The 20,015-nt window shown below is 39.4% G+C and overlaps 1 protein-coding gene across 2 annotated transcripts in view; it reads left to right on the top strand.

Moving 5' to 3' along the window:
• LOC121875284 (N-alpha-acetyltransferase 25, NatB auxiliary subunit-like) overlaps positions 1 to 18,947 on the top strand; it is a 59,600-nt gene extending 40,653 nt beyond the window's left edge. For both annotated transcript variants that reach the window (XM_042379746.1, XM_042379747.1), the window contains exons 11-17: positions 761 to 904; positions 2,198 to 2,331; positions 5,718 to 5,870; positions 10,363 to 10,483; positions 11,495 to 11,618; positions 13,801 to 14,072; positions 18,344 to 18,947. In XM_042379746.1, the coding sequence (XP_042235680.1) occupies positions 761 to 904; positions 2,198 to 2,331; positions 5,718 to 5,870; positions 10,363 to 10,483; positions 11,495 to 11,618; positions 13,801 to 14,072; positions 18,344 to 18,625 (1,230 nt within the window). In that variant the 3' untranslated portion in view covers positions 18,626 to 18,947. The remainder of the gene's footprint in view (positions 1 to 760; positions 905 to 2,197; positions 2,332 to 5,717; positions 5,871 to 10,362; positions 10,484 to 11,494; positions 11,619 to 13,800; positions 14,073 to 18,343) is intronic.
• The last annotated feature ends 1,068 nt before the right edge of the window (positions 18,948 to 20,015 follow it).

Genomic DNA, 20,015 nt, shown 5'->3' with positions numbered 1-20,015 from the left:
ATCGCGAAATTTTTGGTTATAATTTCAAAATTCCATTAGGGCGATTTTCTGTAACCCAGGAATCTGTATCGCGGGGGTTGCCTTTATTGTTAAAAAATGAATGTCAGAATCTGCCATACAGTGATGAACAATTCACCAGAAAAGACTACCAGTGTGTAATTTTACATGTGGGGACATGATGGGAGTCTGTGTCACAAAATACACTGTGATGCTGCTTAATTTGCCCTATGATGTGACCTGTATCTTGGATTTATTATCATTTTGACTGACTCTTGACCCTTTGCACTACCCATAGTATATCTAGTGATACACTGAAAAACTGCTGGTGCCGGGATGACATGAGGATTGTGGGTTTGGAGGTTGTGACTGGGCCATTTTTAATAATGAAAAAAAAATAGGGGGTTAAATTTAAGTACTGCCATAAGGTAACTCCATCATATGTGTACAAAAAGACCAGTACTGCAGTTCTTTGTTTGCATGTTGCTCTATTTCATATCTAACCTTCAGCTGTGATGTTGACTTTTCACAGAAAGACTTAAATTGGATGCATTACAAAGTGACTATTGATTCAAAAGTTATATATCAGATAAAGATATTTTTCAGATGCTCACTAGACTGACGACGACACCACCATGCCATAACATAGGAGAGGGAGAGAGAGAGAGCATTCTTTCTTAACTCAAAATAATAGCATGAAGATTGGCACTGTTTATTTCTTCTCTACTTATCTGAATATATTTTTTTTATCTTCTACTTTCAGACCTCAGATCCACTAATATCTTCGTATAAATATGGATCACTGACTAGAATTCCTGAGTTCGTGGAGTTCAGAGAAAGATTAAATAATTCCCTCCATTTTGCTACAGTGACCGCCGAGCAGATGCTGATGGAACTAACCTCAGATGTAAGTACCATCATAGTAAAAGCTATTGCCAATGTACAGTACAGCATTGTATTTGTGTTTATGGTAACTTTGATGCCTTTATCCTTATGGTACTATAGAAGCATCATCCTGAGGATTCTTTCCCCAGTTCAAACTTTACCTTTGATTAGGTTTGGATCAATTTGCTGTACAGTGAGATTTGGGTGACAAAATTAGAATTGTTAGAGTAGCTCTCTCTAAGTAATGTTTCTTAACAGGGCAGTGTCAGTAGCCACATGGAATGATCAGGTTTTCATGCAAAGTATTTCATGGGAGGAGAATTGTAGGCACTAGTCAGAGCAAAGATTTTATACCTGTACCTAAATACAATATGTTAAAAGATAGCTTGAGTGATGAAGACTTATTAGTATAATTTCTTATTTACTGTGGATTTTGGAAACATGTTTTGAAAATGGCTGGCCTGGGGGGGGGGGTTAAAGTTAAAAGCAGAGTTATGAGTGGCAGAGAGAAGAATGGGAAGCATCCTGTAGACCTAATTAGTACTGGAGAAGAAATTTAAAGTGGCAGCATGACTCAGTTGGTTGTGTGTTTGACCTCCAACTCATGAGTCATGACCAGGCAAGGGTGGTAATGTTGTTTAGGTAAAATATACTTGACTGTGTGTCTTTGCTGAGTTTATTACTCATTGCGTACAATTAGTAACAAAGAAAAAAGTGTTGGGTACAGTGTGTTGAGCTGGAAACCAACCTCATTAGTGTCTTGGGCTAAGTTAACCTTTCTTGTCTTGGGGGTCGTGACCTTACAATATGTGTAAAGTTAATGTTTACTTTTTTATTTTTTAAACAAACTTAACTGAGGAATGTACAGTACATTAGTATGCATAGTTGGTATAGATTAGTTAAAAGGATTGGAAGTTGGAGGATTTATAAGTCACATTTATAAAGTAACTTAGTGTGCAAAATGAACCTGTGTGAAGAATTTGTATTAATGAGAATGACTAGTCTGATTAACTGCAAATATATTATGGAGGAAGGAAGGGATGTAGGAAAATGTACATAAAGGAATAACCTGCAGATTCATAATGATATTAAAGAACTTGTATCCCTGAGAAAATTCTGTCATTTAGTTCATAGTGTATTTTTTCTTGACTTTTCTTCTTCTCTTATTTTATGGGATAGATTTAGGGAAAAGGAAATCTCAAAAAGAGGGATGCTTGTGGAAGACAAGTGATTGGAGACATTGGTGTAAGAGAGTTGTTATTTACTTAAGATGGTGAAGAGTGAAAATATAATAGAATGATCCCTATTTTGTCAGATAAGCTCTCACAGCCACATGGTAGAAACATTGCAACAGATGGACATTGACCCTGCGACGGACAAGACCAACTGGGAGGAGCTACGGAACAACTGGGACCTGCGAGTCATGAACACTTGGGAACCTCTCAGCAGGTGAGATGCAGCCAGCTGTTGGGGGGCATTATATATATTGGTCGTGATGTGAATATTCTGTATGTCATTCTGAGCTAAGTATGCAAGTGCTCTACTGTACAGACTATCTTTGTACAAATAGATACCAATGTTTTAACTAGAATTTGTCAAGGGAGGAGGAGCCCAATTCAGAAATTAATGTAGAACAGCTACCCATGCCAACCCCCCTCCATTGTCCTAGCAATTTCTCTTGTTATTGTACATAATTATTGCTCTTTGGGAGTTAGAATTTGTTACATGCTGTTTAAAATATTCCATCCCACAATTTATTGAATATGTACAGTATTACCTTTCAATATGAAAATAATTGGTGAGCAGCCAGTTCGGTAAAAGGAAGTTTTCGGTATACAGGGCAGGGAGTCCCCGACTTATGAATGGGGTTAAACTTGAAATTCATTGTATTTTGTTTACCTGATGACTTATTTTTTGCTTTCATATACTGTATTTGGTCATTCTGTTTCTTCTTTTGTCTTAAATTAAGTGATTTTAGTTGTATATAATGGGATTTTAAACATTGTTCAGTTAGTACGGTATGCACATAGCATGTGTTCTGACTGACGAACGGCCTCAGGAATGGAATCCGTTCATAACCTGGGGACCCCCTGTATAATACTAATCCCAAAATTTTTTCCATTACTGAACTTTTTTCGGTATATATGCACTTTTGGTATTTTTAGTCGAGATAAATTGTCACAATCCCCAATTTTTTTGTTTTATAAATTATACTGTAGTTTGGTAACACAAGACAAAAACAATTTCTGTATGAGTTTTTCTTGTGTGAGTTAGGGTAAATGGTTAATGTCTATTATATCTGAGATAGGAGAATGACACCCAGTCTGACCTAAGTCCCTAAAATACTAAAACTAAATAAATAAAACTAATGGAATCTATCAATAATGAATTATCTTGTTGTTTGTTATGATTACTATCAGTCAGAATGAAGTGCACAACTCAAAACATGGCATACATCACCCTCCAACACCACCAACACACACCCTCCAACACCACCAACACACACCCTCCAACACCACCAACACACACCCTCCAACACCACCATCACACACACCCTCCAACACCACCATCACACACCCTCCAACACCACCAACACACACCCTCCAACACCACCAACACATACCCTCCAACACCACCAACACACACCTCCAACACCACCATCACACACACCAACACCACACACACACCCTCCAACACCACCAACACACACCCTCCAACACCACCATCACACACACCCTCCAACACCACCATCACACACCCTCCAACACCACCAACACACACCCTCCAACATCACCAACATGAATCAAACCATGTATCAGTTACACCCCTTTCTACATCGATTTAGTTCAGCTCTGTTCCCTCCAGGGCTTCAATAGGGATATGAGACCCATCAATGCAGCCAAATACACCAGACATCCCTGAAATGGCGTGAAATTCATCTTCAAGGTTTTGTATGCTGCCTAATTCTGGAAAGTGGATGTACTGTAATCTTTTGCCATAAGTGTCAAAATAGTTGCAAAGCATCTGACAAACTTGCAAACTCATGAGACAGAAATCTTCAAGCAGTCTACCATACTGCCGTATTTGCCGGCATATAAGACTCACCACCGCATAATATGCACCCCTACTTTACAAGGATATTTTGTGGATTTTTTTTTTTTTTAGTGTGATTCGTTGTACAATTATTGAAAATGATTTTAAAGTGGTTTTGTAGGGGAAAATATCTGATTTTGTGCATGAAAATATAATATATACTGGAATCAAGTAGGAAATCATATATAGTAACATTAAACTAACCCAACTCTACCTCTCATCAGAGCAGCTGTGTGGCTTGTTTATATTTTGGTCAAGAGAATTACCGACAGGTTGTGAAACTCGTATTTTTGGATGTGATGTTTTGTGTTGCCGCGATCTGCCACCAGGGTGTAGCACCATCGCTATGTTTTGGCGTCATCGACTCATTGCAGATCGCTGACTGGCGGCTGAACTTTCTGTTAACATTTCTTTAATCTTTCTAGGGTCATTTTATCATTTAGATAATTAACAAATGTTTCTTAAAGGTAACACAGTCGTTAAATAATGTAAGACATGTATCTGGTGTGGGTTATGTATGGTGGGGAAGGTGGTACAGTGAAATGTTGTGAGCTTCCCTCTGCCGTTAAGCCAATGTAAGCCATTATTTACGTCTTCGGCAAATTTGTCGTAAGTTTGTGATAATTTGGCTTGTTTTCAGTATTTTATTATTAGTAATATTATTAGTAACACACTTTATTTGCTTAGTGGACTACTGCTCATCCCAGACTCCCTAGCTAGGCAGCTCCACCTATGGCGCTGGAATACTTCATCCTGTAGGATAGAATTTATTTTTATTTACTGTCGTTATGCACATCAACCTCTCCTCCGACATTGTCCCACCCCCTTCCATTACTTTAGGTCCCAACACACTCCAGGTTATAGATTCCACTAAGCTCCTCGGCGTCACCATAGACAACAAACTAAATTGGAAACCACACGTCAGTGAAGTTGTCAAATCCTCCAGTTTCCGTCTCCACCTCCTCCGCCGACTCAAGTCCCTCGGAGTTCCTGCACCCGAGCTCCTCAGTGTTTACTCAACATTCATACTTCCCAAGCTCACCTATGCCTCCCCTACCTGGTCTTCCTCCCTAAATGCCACACAACGTAAACACTTAGAAAAAGTGCAAAAGAGGGCATGCAAGATTATTCTCTCCCCTTCCTACTCCATATCAAGAAGCGCTCAACACACTGACCCTTTCGATTCTCACTGACCATCGCCACGACCTCATCTGCAAATTTGGTAAGAAGCTTCTGCACCATCCTCGACACCGGCTCCTACTACCACCTGAGATCCCTAGCCCGAGATTTGCTGTTCGACACCACAACCGCATCCAGCCCATACGTGCACGAACTGATCGCTATAACAACAGCCCAGTCCCAACTATTGTAAAAATTATCAATAACTTGTAATAAACCAGTGTATTCACTCCCAGTAAATACTACTTCTTGCACTGTCACTATGTTGAAATGCCCTGTAGTTTGAGCTTTTCCCCATCTAGTTATTATATATCATATTTGTATCACTTATGTTACTTGTATATTATTTGTAAATCGAAACCCATTCCCCAATTATGTAACTGTATATTTTCAGCCTTCTGGTTGCTATGCTCTTTCAGTAAACTGTTAATTATTATTATTATTATTATTATTATTAGCAGCACACACACACACACACACACACACACACACCATTTAATGCCTTATAAACTCTATTATCTCTGTAATGACTTGTTTTTGTTGTTGTTCTCTTTCTATCTCAGATGTCTGCAAGAGAGTGACATAAAGGCCAGCACGGTGGCGGACATCTCCATGCTAAAACTCCGCAATGTGACGCTCAGATTAGTGGGCGCAGCAAGCAGACTTGGTCATTCGAAAGTAAGCAATGATCAAGCCTCAGCAAACAAAGAAAATAGGTTTGTTTTTATTGTTTTTATCATTACTTATTTTTTGAGTTGTGACCATTCTACATCTGGCTTTCGATTACTTTTCACTAGACAGTTGGGTGATGCCATAGCCTGTGTACAAAATACAGTACACACGATTTTTGTCAGTTTACACGAACCAGTCAGACCTAACAGAACCAAAAGATCTTAAGTTAGGTTTGTATTCACTATTGCACACTACTTTTCGTGATTAGTAATAAAGTTAGGTGCTGAAGGCAATATTTTAGGACTGATCTACCCTAGGAGTTGTTATATGCTGTTGACTTAGTGCTGATAACAGATCATAGGCAGTGGAGAAATTTAAGAATGAATACAGCAAAACCCCATAATTAGAAATAATAGGGTCTCTACTCCTTACGAACTATGAGATTTTATGAAATATGAGGGACACGTTTTCCCGAGGAAAAAACAAAACGACAGTAATATCTGTTGTCTGCCCCAATCAAAATTTAAAGGTTTCTAAAAACAGTGCCAGATTAGGATTATCAAACTTAGTGGCTCAACCACTGGGAGCATTGATGGAGAAACAAGTGGAAAAAGGTTGCGATGGTAGACCGTAGGTGTACAATCCATGACTGAGCAACTTGAACTCACCGACATATGATGTACATACTGTAGTGCTTATTTACACTGAGGTGGGTGGTTGTATCCCATGGCTGCCTGGTGACATGTGTGTCATATATATTTGTAAATGTCTCTCATAATCCAAAATTTTACCAAATATTACGAAAATAATTGTAATACAATACAGCTCCTCCCCGACTGACGACCTACTCGACTTACGTCCACCTGCATTTACGATCTGCCTCAGTCGTACCAAAATTTGGTCAAATTAAGTATTTTGGAGTCCCAAAGTCAGTACACAGACAAAATTTTCATCTGTAATTCACTTTAAAATGGCTGGCAAGCTTAAAAGTAAGTGTTTTGTGGTGCTGAGAAGAAAAAAAGACACCCATTTTAGATTTTCTATGTATTATTTAAGCATTTCCGACTTACGGCCTGGATGTCGGTCCCTAACCCCATCGTAAGTCGGGGAGCAGCTGTATATATATCGTAATATTTCAAAATGGCTTTTACAGTACTGTTGTAAAAGCCGTTGTGAATTACGAGTGATTTCAACTTTGAGGGGTACGAACTATGGGGCTTTACTGTTGAGTCAAAGGGCTTGAGAGTGAATGTGGCAAAAACAAAAGTACAGCATGCCCTTAAAATTTACTGGGGTTTGGGTTTCAAAATGGCCGTGAACAACCAAATCCGCGAATATCATTTGCTGACCAGAGGGGGGGGTGGGGGTACATTTTTACTTGTGTGCAAAGAAATGTATATTCCCTTTATGTGTTTGTCCTTAGGAAAGTTATTTCTTGTACCTGTATTGTATGTGTAATAATAATAATAATAATAATTAACGGTTTATTGAAAAAGTTCTGCAGCCCGAAGGCTGAAAATATACATTGGACATAAATGACATACATTGGTGGTTTAACAAAAGCCTTCATTGGGGAAAGGTAAAGGAACATACAGTGAACATACAGATTAATGTAGGTGTTGAACAGCAAACTCGTAGTGTAGTAACTCCCTCCCAGATGGTGTTAGGAGGAACTCATGTGGTGTAGTAGTTCCCTCAGATGGTGTTATGAGGGACCTGGCATGGTGTAGTAATTCCCTCACAGATGGTGTTATGAGGGGGCACGTGGTGTAGTAATTCCCTCACAGATGGTGTTATGAGGGGCCTCACGTGGTGTAGTAATTCACAGATGGTGTTATGAGGGACCTCACGTGGTGTAGTAATTCCCTCACAGATGGTGTTATGAGGGACCTACGTGTGTAGTAATTCCCTCACAGATGGTGTTATGAGGGACCTCACGTGGTGTAGTAATTCCCTCACAGATGGTGTTATGAGGACCTCACGTGGTGTAGTAATTCCCTCACAGATGGTGTTATGAGGGACCTCACGTGGTGTAGTAATTCCCTCACAGATGGTGTTATGAGGGGCCTCACGTGGTGTAGTAATTCCCTCACAGATGGTGTTATGAGGGACCTCACGTGTAGTAATTCCCTCACAGATGGTGTTATGAGGGACCTCACGTGGTGTAGTAATTCCTCACAGATGGTGTTATGAGGGACAGTAAGATGGTGTTATGAGGGACCTCACGTGGTGTAGTAATTCCCTCACAGATGGTGTGATGAGGGACTTGACGTGGTGTAGTAATTCCCTCACAGATGGTGTTATGAGGGACATGTGGTGTAGTAATTCCTTCACAGATGGTGTTATATGAGTGAGGTTTGTGTGTGTGTGTGTGTAGACACTCACACCAAAAAAAAACACACATACACACACACACACACACACACGAAGCACACACAAAATAAATAATAATGGGAAAATCCTCTTACAAATAATCAGGAACAAGGCAACAAAATGTATCGAAATATAGAAAACAAATTACTGTTTCTAGGATGAATGGCATCTGAGCACCAGCTAGGTTGATACATAGATCAAACTTACAGATTTTCTTTCATAGCCATCTAGCCAATCCAACATGAAGGATGTCTGTAATTGCAGTGTAATACTGTACAGTATACTTTTTTCACTATGTATGTTGGATGGTGTGTGCATGTAACTGGGTAAAAATAAATGAAGGTTACATATGTCTACCCAAAAGTATGAGTTAATAAAACCATAACACCTCAGAGCTTGGCCCAGTAACCTAGTGGTTACAGTGATGATTCTAACCTGGCTACAATGTCTTGAATGCCATTTTTTACCTATGAGGTATATACATGTACTTACAGTATTTTATATGTAGGGTACATGTATTAATAAGCACAGATTATTACAGTAACATATCTGTATTAATTAATGAAAAACAAACATTTTTGTGTCATGAGTACTTTAGACAAACAGTGAGGGGATGGGGGGTGGCACGGTCACTTTTACCTCCCAATGAACCTTTCTCTCTCTTCCTAGTTCACAACAAATGGAGGGGAGATTTACGCTTATAAAATTTCACTGACCTGACTTATGAGAATATAACTTGCATTGCTGGAATTCTTGTAAGATAGCAATTAATTTGAATATAAACATCCCTTATTTTGCACCACACACACACATATCTGTGAGGGAACTACTACACCACATGAGGTTCCTCCTAACACCCTCTGGGAGGGAGTTACGATACTACATGTTTGCTGTTCAACACCTACATTAATCTGTATGTTCATTGTATGTTCCTTTACCTTTCTCTAATGAAGGTTTTTGTTAAACCACCAATGTATGCAATAGGTCATTTATGTCCAATGTATATTTTCAGCCTTCGGGCTGCAGAACTTGTTCAATAAACCATTAATTATTATTATTATTATTATTATTACACAGACACACACACACACAGTGAGGCAACCCTTTGGGGGGTGCGGGTGCAGTCACTTTTACCCACCAGTGGACCCTTCTTCTGGCTGGGAGGAGGGAGGGAGGTGGGTTGTCGACAGCCAGGAGGGGAGATCAATGTGTACTTAAGGATTATGAAAGGCAGAGGGTTTAATTTTTTTGCTTATAAAATAACACTGACTTGACTTAGGTAAATATAACTTGCATTGCTGGAATTCTTGTAAGATAGCAGTTAATTTTAGTACACACATCCCTTATTTTGCACCAGGCATTACTGTATAATTTTAGTAATTAACTTAGTACATTTGGGTACCGGTTGTGATAAATTATGTGGTTGTTCAGAAGTTGTGGTTGCAGTTTCAAAGCTTTGTGACATCACTAGTGTATAATGAGTCTCTATATGCCCTGGTTTATTCATTGATCAGTTGTCTAAGTGCAAAAGTAGTTTTGTTGAGCTATCATGTATCAATTAATTTTAAAATAGAAATTAATATGTAAAATGTTATAAGACAATGGTTTAGTAGTGCTGTTAATGTGCGTGTTGTGTAAGTGTCTTGGCATGTCACCTCACCACCTTACTCCTGAACAAACTCTTCATGAACTTCTTTGAATCCTACAGGCAAGCTCAAAACACACACACACACACACACACAGAGGGAATTAAGACAACAAGCATTCAGGTAGGGTCTTGTGTGACTGCATGGAGGCAAATTAAAGATCACTTGAAGAGCATAGGTGCGTGCGTTCTTTGTTTTAGCCATCCTCTGCAACAATGAAATTTGGCTTTGAAGATTGTTAAAGAAAAGAAAAAAAATAGAAAATGTGATGTTTTACCCTGTTAGTTTATTCCATCTTACGATTAACCACCCTAACTTAACCTAACACTAACCCAAGTTAACCTACCACTAACATAATCTAATACTAACCTAGCCTAATGCTATCTAACCTCCTCCAGGTAGCATAAGGGTTTTTAATGGTGAAATAATTGGGGGGGAGAGCTAATCTCATGTAACCCCCCAAAAAGATATATAGAATTGTGTTTTAGTAATACTTAAGTTTATTTGTAAACTTCAGTGCATGTGTGAATGGTGAGGCCACTTCATCAGCTGATGCAACACTCTTGGCTGACCTGACCGCCAGATTAGAGGAGGAATTTGAAGACTGCACCAGACATCGAAATTGCAAGTCTCCACAGGTAATATAGAATGCTTTATGTCTTTCCTCTTCCTCCCCCTTCAACCCCTACCTCCTCCTTCCCTCCTCCTACTCCTCCTTCATCCTTCCTCCTCCTCCTCCTCCTCCTCCTCCTCCTCCTCCTCCTCCTCCTCCTCCTCCTCCTCTTCCTCTTTCACCTCCTCCTCCTCCTCCTCCTCCTCCTCCTCCTCCTCCTCCTCCTCCTCCTCCTCTTTCACCCCTCCTCCTCCTGCTCCTCCTGTCATTTCCTCCCTGTTTAATGCTTAGTATATCCCAACACTTTTGTATTATTTGTTCTTAATTACTGTAATAATGAAGGTACAGTACAGTAAAGGGGTCCATATTCCCTTGCCTCCTGGGATATTATTATATTATTTTCACGCTAACCTGACCCGTAAGCCAATACCCTTGTCTATAGCTACAAATAGCTGATTGGTTCATAGAAAATTTTCATAGATCTATCCATTTATTCAAACTAAATGTGTTCACAGTTGGTAAGCAGACCTGTTATTATCTAAAATAATGTTAAATATCTAGACCGGGGGTTCCCAAACCTGGGGTCGCGACCCCAAATGGGGTCAGAAGGCTCATTAGGTAGGGTCGCAAAGAGGTCATGGGGTCGCTGGGGTCCTTTGGGTCTGCCAGTGAAATGATTTGGGGTCGCACTGGACAGTTGACAACACTGGATTGGGTCGTGCTAGAAAAAGCTTGGGAACCCCTGATCTAGACTATCAAAATTAAAATGATTTCAAGGCATTAGCACTTCAGAGAGGATGTTAGAAAATGTTTAATATTTATCATGAAAGGTCGAAGTCAAGGATGAAATTCGCTCTCGAATGAAACCTTTTTCATTATTTCTTTGTTTTGTGCCCAACAAAGCAAACAGAAATAAATGACACAGAAGAGGGGCGTGGCTTATGGGCCAGGTTAGCGTGGAAATAGTATACTGTAGTGCAGTACAGTATTCTCATTGTGATTATTAATGTCATTATATTCTACTTTCTTGTTGCAGCTTCCACTTCAAGGTCCTGATCCGTCCAGAATTTACCTTTACACGTCAGGAAGCTACATCCCTCTCCTAGTCAGACACGCACGAGTTTTACAGCGAATACACAAATGTTCTCATGAGCCTGCAGGTGTGTTGTTTTCTGTACTGTACTGGGTGTTTTGACAGGCTTGTTATGAAGGTTTACCTATCCCGGCTTTTACAGGGTGGGGAAGTGACACACACACCACGACTACTATTCTCCTTTTTTTAATTTTTTTTTATTTTTTTTTATTTTTTTTTTTATTTATTTTTTTTTTTTGTGGCGTCCAGCCTCCCCCAATAGCCACACCTTTGCTGCCATTTCATTACCTCAAAATTAAATATCCTAATATATAAGTACTGTAGCTACTCTAGCTGTGTTGAGTTAGTTAAGCCGCAGATCTATGCGGCATTCAGTGACAGCAGCCTCATTGTCAATATATTGTTTCTCACTTTTGATCTTTTTTTTGTATTTCTTTATGGTTCTTTATTATTATTTTTAGTGTTGCTATTATTCTGTGTTCGTCTTGATACCCCCAAAATGTTCTATACTACTGAAGGTATACACAAACACTTGTTCTCTTAAAAGTAGGTTCTTATTCTCGTACGGGAGATATATACAAGGGGACCAAGAAGCTCACTTCCGCACCACAAGGACTGGCAGTCTTCACTCTCTCTATGTATTACTGCTCGCTTGCATGTACAGATGCCAGCATTCACAAGCTGAATACATAAAGTATAAATATGATAATTTATATACATAACATGGTGCACAATAAATGGGAATATTACATAGAATTAATACATGTTCTGTAATACTTTACTATACCTAATTAATAAGAGTAATATATGAATACACAGCTTAAGGTACTACTTCGTGTCCATATCATACAATTATTATTACAGGTATTATGTTATTATTTTATTATTTTCAATTTTTTATTTTTTAGAATGAATTATTATTATCATCATCATCATCATCATCATCATCATCATTATTATGATTATTATCATTATTATTAAATTTTTTGCCCTCCAGGCCCTGATGTGGGTCAGTGACCTGTGCCCTGGTGGGCTAATCCCCATAAAAAAATAATAATAATAAATATAAAAATGTGCTACTGCTGGATCCTCCAAGCGCTTAGTGTTAAAATCTCTTCTGGAGGCTTGTTGCCTTCACCATTTTGGGGCAACATGAAGCGAGAGCTTGGCTCTGATGATCAGTGTTACAGTGGTCTGAGCCTCGCATGGCTCGGGTGATGAGGACATCTCGGCGATCTCTTTCTCTGACAATGATGTAGCCGATGAGATGTCAGTGTTTGGATCGTGGGTGTTGCCATGAACCCTTGAACTTGTTGGCCTGCCTAAACAAAGGTCACCACACCAGTCTCCCTTTTGTGTTCAAAGGACCTAGGATATAACGTTGACCCACATTTCTCACATATTTTCTTGCAGCTTCTGCTGATTTCTCGTGCATCACAGTGATTTCATTTATTCATAACAGTGTTGTGACAGTTTTTAGCTATGCCTCGGGTTGCTGACGAGGGTGGAGGGGTGGGAAAATGTAAAAAGCGCAAGGAGATTACACCATATGGTGATAGTATGGTGTCCCTCCCAGTGTTCCTGGCTCTTCTAAAGTAAGTGATAGTTTGTGTGGCCGTTCAACATGCTATGATTTAAAAGGTACAATTATCTTTTACGCTCAGAGGGAAAAATTAATAATCTGCTCTCAGCCTGGGCGAACTCATCAGAACACAAAATTCACACCACTATTATCTAGCAAAATATTAAGTTTTCTCAATATTTCTTTTATGACTATTTTTCCTAAATATGTACACATTATAATGGAATAAGGTTCATATTGCAATCACATGAAATAATTAAGGTATAAAGTGCTGTATAAACCTTTTCATGAAGCATAAACAAAAATTTTATATTCTACTTGTGCTTACATATAAAAATTCAGTATATTATCGTGGTTACTCCTATAAAATTTTTTTTAGATAATTTACAATGCTAATGCAACAACTCCCACCTTTTTATCTCAAATAGCAGGCTCGTTATGACTCATTATGTACAATTATCTCTCGTGTGGTGCAGTCACGAGCGTCTCACGGGAGAGCACCTACCAAAACCTAAGAGTGTTAAGTCTGTCTGCCAGTGAACTATTGTAAATTAAGACTCTCTGCCAGTTAAATATTGTATATTTTAAGTCTGTCTGCCAGTGAACTATTGTATATTAAGACTGTCTGCCAGTGAACTATTATATATTAAGACTCTGCTCTCCCTAGGTGTGGAAAGTTGGTCGAGTGAAATCATCAAGGAGACTCGAGAGGAGATAGAGGAGATGATCAGGTCACACATGCAGCACCTGGATACTCTACAGACCATCACCCCAAAGATCATGCCTGGTGTCAACCCTCCAGCCTTAACACAGCTGCACCACCTGGCCCAGACACTAGGCATTATTGCCATCCTCCTCGGCTGCTGTTTTACCATCCTTAAACCTATAAAAGCTTCCGTGTCCAAGAGGAACAAGAAGAGAAAAGAGCCTGTGATAATGGTGAGCAGCCTCTTTACTTTCTATTGGCCTGCAAGATATTTTTTTAATTTTATTTTTTTCCCAATATATGTAGTTATTCATACATGTTACTCAGGTGGTCCGGTGCTCAGGATTTTTACTTCATTTATGTTAAAATACAACTGACGTAATGATAATTTTATTTTATTTGTCGATCAGTTGTAAAGGGCATTAATACGGCCAAACATGGGTGCGAGGAGGGACTGGTGGCTTCCCGCATCACCTCACACATGATGACCACCAATACCACACTACCTGTCAAATAACTTAACTTTATCCTTTTACCACAGTCACTTCCCCAACACCACAACAATCACTTCTCCAGCACCACAACAATCACTTCTCCAGCACCACCACAATTACTTCTCCAGCACCACCACAATCACTTCCCCAACACCACCACAATCACTTCCCCAACACCACCACAATCACTTCCCCAGCACCACCACAATCACTTCCCCAACACCACCACAATCACTTCCCCAACACCACCACAATCACTTCCCCAACACCACCACAATCACTTCTCCAGCACCACCACAATCACTTCCCCAACACCACCACAATCACTTCTCCAGCACCACCACAATTACTTCTCCAGCATCACCACAATCACTTCTCCAGCACCACCACAATCACTTCTCCAGCACCACCACAATTACTTCTCCAGCACCACCACAATCACTTCTCCAGCACCACCACAATCACTTCTCCAGCACCACCACAATCACTTCCCCAACACCACCACAATCACTTCTCCAGCAACACCACAATGGGCTGGACAAAAATCTCAGTCTTCTGAGTGTTAATTTGCCAACCAAGCGAGGTGTAAATACCAGAGATCACTTAACAATTACAAGTATTCTCTATACAGTACTATAAAACTATTGATTTAACTAATATTGTTGATATATTGCAGAAAAAAAACCCCTTGCTGCTGTGTGGTTTGTTTACTAATGGCAGTGGTGCGGCAGTGCCATCTATTGAGGAATTGCTAAAGGTTGTCTGCTGGTCTCAAATGCAGGAATGTTTGTTTCTTTATATGTAGGCTCTCATATTTGGACACCTATTAACAGTAGGCTCTCATATTTGGATACCCATTTAGACTGTAAAAACCCCACAAAATTAAAATCTTCCAAATTTAAATGCACCTTCGTCATCCAAGTAAAAACACACACACAACAACATTGGCTATCCGTATGTTTTCAACTTTATTACCACTGATGGGTAGATATTTTTTTTTAATTCCAAAACATTAATTAAAATATATATGAACAGTAAATAAGTGTTGCTTTCATATTCTTATGAAGAGTAATGATGATATGTTTACACATGTGCTCACTTACATATGTGATCTCACTTTTTTTTTACCCTTAATTGTTAGCTACTTCCATTGTTCCATTTATTAACATTAAATAACATTACTTAAAACAATCATACAAATTTTACCACAGCTACAACCAGGGTCTTATTTTCTTCAGTTTTATATGTAGAACCAATCAGTCCCTGGTTTTGTAAACAACAAAAACAATGACGTGTTTTAATATTTTTCGTATTATTAATGAATTGTATTGTTCAATTTGCACACATAAACAATATAATTCATTCAAAAAGAAATTCAGAAACATTAATTAAACTACAGTGAACCCTCACTTTACGCGGTCAATTGAACCCACGGCGGCCCGCGTAAAGTGAGAAACGCTTAAAGTAAACAACATAACATATGGGATTAATTGAAATAGAGACCGGGCTGACCCCAAACTCCACTTTTTCAGACACAATACCTACGTTGTAGTCAAAATAACTTCTTAATTTTATGATGGTATGCACACACAATTAATAATTAAGAGAAATATCAATAATATTAGGTTTTTTAATACTTACATTCGTAGAAAAGATGGCTGGGCACACGAGGATGTGGGGTTGGTTCCGAGGCAGAGGGCAGATTATTGGCCCTCACTTGTATCACTTGTATCAATTGTATCACTATCCACCACAGAGGCTTGCAGGGCCTCTTTGTCAAACCCCTCAAAGTCCATATAAGTCCATATCCTCTCTATCACTGACTTGGGCCGGCTGTGGTGGGTGGCGGGTGAAGAACTCGGTAATGTTTTGATGACTGGGCGACCTTGTGCGCACCCTGCTCGCGCCGCTCTCCGCGTAAAAGGGTACACACACCGCGGAAAGTGAGCATTCTGGTTTCGGCAGGGTACCGCGTAAACGTGGAAACGCGTAAAGTGGGACCGCATAAAGCGAGGGTGGGGGGGGGGGCAATAGTACACGATTTTTAGCATTCACGGGAATCTCTGTAACCTAACCCCCGCGTATGTTAAGGGCCGACTGTACTTCAATTATGTACAATAATTGTTAAAATGACTAAAAAATTTAATATAAAACTTTTAAAATGATTGAATAGTACAACCTTCTTGATATGAACTAAAATGGTAAGGAATTTAAGCCCTAGAACCGATTACTGTATTGGCCGACTAATATGACAGCTGGTGTGCAAGCGAAAACATGTTGAGGGCCACTCGTAAGGAATTCGTTAATCGAGGGAATGCTCGTTAACCGAAGTTAAGAATCTTATGGAAGGTAATTCGTTAACCGAAATCTCGTTAACCGAGGTGTTCGTTAACCGAGGGATCACTGTATTAGTATTATTATTATTATTATTATTATTGCAGGTACTCCACGACATACAGTATAGTCTGGATTTACGCGGTCAATTGAACCCGTGCAGGTCCGCATAAAACGAGAAACGCGTAAACGAAATAACAGAACACGTGGGATTAATTGAAATAGAGACTGGGCCGACTCCCAAACTCCATTTTTTCCGACACAATACGTACCTTGTAGTAAAAATAACATTATAATTTTATGATGGTATTGACACACACATATCTAAATAAAAAATTCCAAATCTAAAGGTGTTTAACACTTACGTTAGTAGAAGAGATGGGTCAGCACTCATGGATGGCGGCTGGTTCCGAGGCAGAGGACAGATTAGTGGCCTTCCAGTGAATCACTATCACTATTCACAGAGGTTTGCAGGGCCTCCCTGACAAACCCTCAAAGTCCATATCCTCACTGTCACTATTACTGACTTGGGCTGGCTGTGGTTGTGGTGGGTTGCGGGCGAGACTAGCATTGATGTTGTCGTGGTACATCTGGACATACGGCTCCATAATTTTCGACAGAAGGTTATTAGACACTTCTTGCCGATGCTTGACTGTGTCTTTGTCAATGATGCGCTTGATTTTCTCCCCCTACTCGATGACTTCCTTCACATAACCATGGCTTGGTCCAGGTAGTTCAAGGTTTCTCGGGGGTGGTGGGGGTCCAGCGGAAGCCATTGTGAGGGGAATAGCGGGCACAATAGAGAATAGTATACGTGGAGAACTGAGAACAATGAGACAGGCCCGGCTAGGTCAGCGACTTCTTCCCTCTGGTGGCAGGGCACGTCATGTTACATTAGACCAATCACAGCTAGCGGCGGAGGGAGGTAAGGATGCTGGCCCAATCACAGTCCGATACGGCATATGACGTAGGCGATAATGTAAGAGCGACCTAATGTTCACCCTCCCCAAGCTGCTTCCCGCGTAAATGATGGAATGAATCGCGTAACTTAAAATTTTCATTCTGGCACGGTGTCGCGTAAATGACCAAACGCGTAAACCAAATCCGCGTAAATGCAGACTATACTGTACTTGACTTATGACAACCCGGACATACGACCACCGTGGTTGTATAAAATATTTTTCAAATTATGTATTTTCGAGTCTTGACGTTAGTGATCGCGCTGTGTCCTGACAAAATTTTTGTTTGTAATTCCCTTTAAAAATGTTTGGCAAATGTAAAAGTGAGAATTCTCGTGGTGCTGAGAAGAAAAAGAGACACCCATTTTAGAATTTCTATGTATTATTTTCGCCTTTTCGACTTACGACTTGGTCATCGGGACGGAACCCCATCGTAAGTCGAGGAGAGACTGTATATCGGTTATAATTTCTATACGTATATCTGTATTCATATCATCACTCTTTTACTCTAGTTTGTACCATTTGTATATTGGTTGAAAATAGGGATCCGGATCCCTTGATGGTTTAATCTCTGGTTCTTTCTTTAAACATACAATGAAAATCTTGTGTCTGAGTTACATATTTGGGTATTTATACTCAATTGTATTCAATATGCCCCTATACAGAATGTTGTTGTTTGATGACACAGTTTGCTCAATCGATGGTGTTCTCTTACAGCCTGAGGTAATACCCCAGTTTTCAAGCTACATCACCTCCCTCACGGCTCACCTACAGAAGTTAGACAAAGCCACCTCCGACAAGTACAAGTCCATCAAGTCAACGACCGAGGAAAACATTCAGAAGGGTTACTCCTCCGTGGACATCAGCTCTACCCTCACGAGTCACATCGAAGGGAAAGCAGTGTGCGAAAAAGTGGAGCAGAGTTTTGTAAAGAGTTTAGATAGGCTCTCATATTCTATAGGAAGTAAATTAAAATATATTTCATCTCTAAAACTCTAATGTGGAATTTTTCACTCAAGAGGTCTGGTGATATAATATTTTTATTGTGTTGACCAGCCTTGGTTATGACTGTGTCCCCCCGATGAAAAATAAAATGCAAATGTGTCTTAAAGTTTGTGCAAGTCTCCGATAAAGTTTTAGTGAGAAAGTCTGACGTTGTTGGTCTGCAGAAATTTGACTGTGAGTTCAAGCAATTATATTTCATTGTTTTTATTGATTGAATATATTATGTTTGTTTCTTTTAATGAGAGTTTTACAGCAGCTGAAGTCTTGTAACCATTTGCTTGTTGAGTTTCATCTGAATATAATTTAAATGTGATAATGATGTCTTATTATTTGGCCTTATACTGTGTGTGTGTGTATATAATGCTCATTACTATATCCAAACTGCCAAGAAAACAATATTTTATTTACTGCACACTATTTCTATTGTTAAATTTGTTATGAAGGTACAAGAGCTTTAGTTTTTTATGTACAGGGTATTTATTGAGTCCTTAAGGAGTTTATTACATGTGTAGCCTTATTGGTATGCCCAAGTCTGCCACCTCTTGAATATTAAGGTTTTCTCTTATTCATGTTTATTCTTTCTTCTATCCTCTCTTTCAAGTTATATTTGTTCCTTGGTTCCTCTTAATGTCTTTCTTCTGTATTCTGTTCTGTTGTTCTCGGTGGATTTTTTTTGTTATGTGGAGCAGTATACTGACTGGACGTGAAGACAAGGTATCACAGGTCAGCAAGTTGCATTTATGTCCACAACACTATAATTTATACCTGTGGCCAGGCATAATCCAGGGAATGTTATTATCTGTGGCATACACCTGGCTGTCAACACCACAGCAATGCTAACCATTTTCTCACTCTCTCCTGTGGTCTGCTGTTTTGTGGGGGTATTCTTGAGGGTTACTTCTGTGGAATTATTTCTATGGGGGTTACTCTTCTGGGGATTACTTCTCTTGGGGCTGCTCTTACAAGGCTCAAGGTGCTGCTGCTTGTATATCTCATTAGTAAACAGCACTGGAGACTTGATAAAAACAAACATGTTGACCATTATACAGTATGTAGGGAGAGGATATAAGGTTTTGTCATGGTCTTCCAGGTCACAATTGTAGGCCTTAACCTCATGAGTGTGATAATTTAACCCCTTGAGTGCAATGACTTAATTCTTTGAGTACAATGTCTCAGCCCCTTGAATATGATGACCAATTTCCTTGAGTATGATGACATTGTACTCAGAGTTAAGTCATCCTATTCAGTTCTTTAATACGGTGTAGTTTTATTTTTGTGAGGATAAACGAGTTCATATATAATTGTTTCAACTGAGAAATGAAACACAACTCTATTAATTTTCTGTAAACTATTATTCTTTAAAATGTTGGTTAAGTTCTGTACT

This window comes from Homarus americanus, unplaced genomic scaffold (assembly GCF_018991925.1).
Source record: "Homarus americanus isolate GMGI-L3 unplaced genomic scaffold, GMGI_Hamer_2.0 scaffold56241, whole genome shotgun sequence".
NCBI classification, from domain to species: Eukaryota; Metazoa; Arthropoda; class Malacostraca; order Decapoda; family Nephropidae; genus Homarus; species Homarus americanus.
This window is presented reverse-complemented; position numbering and strand designations above follow the sequence as displayed.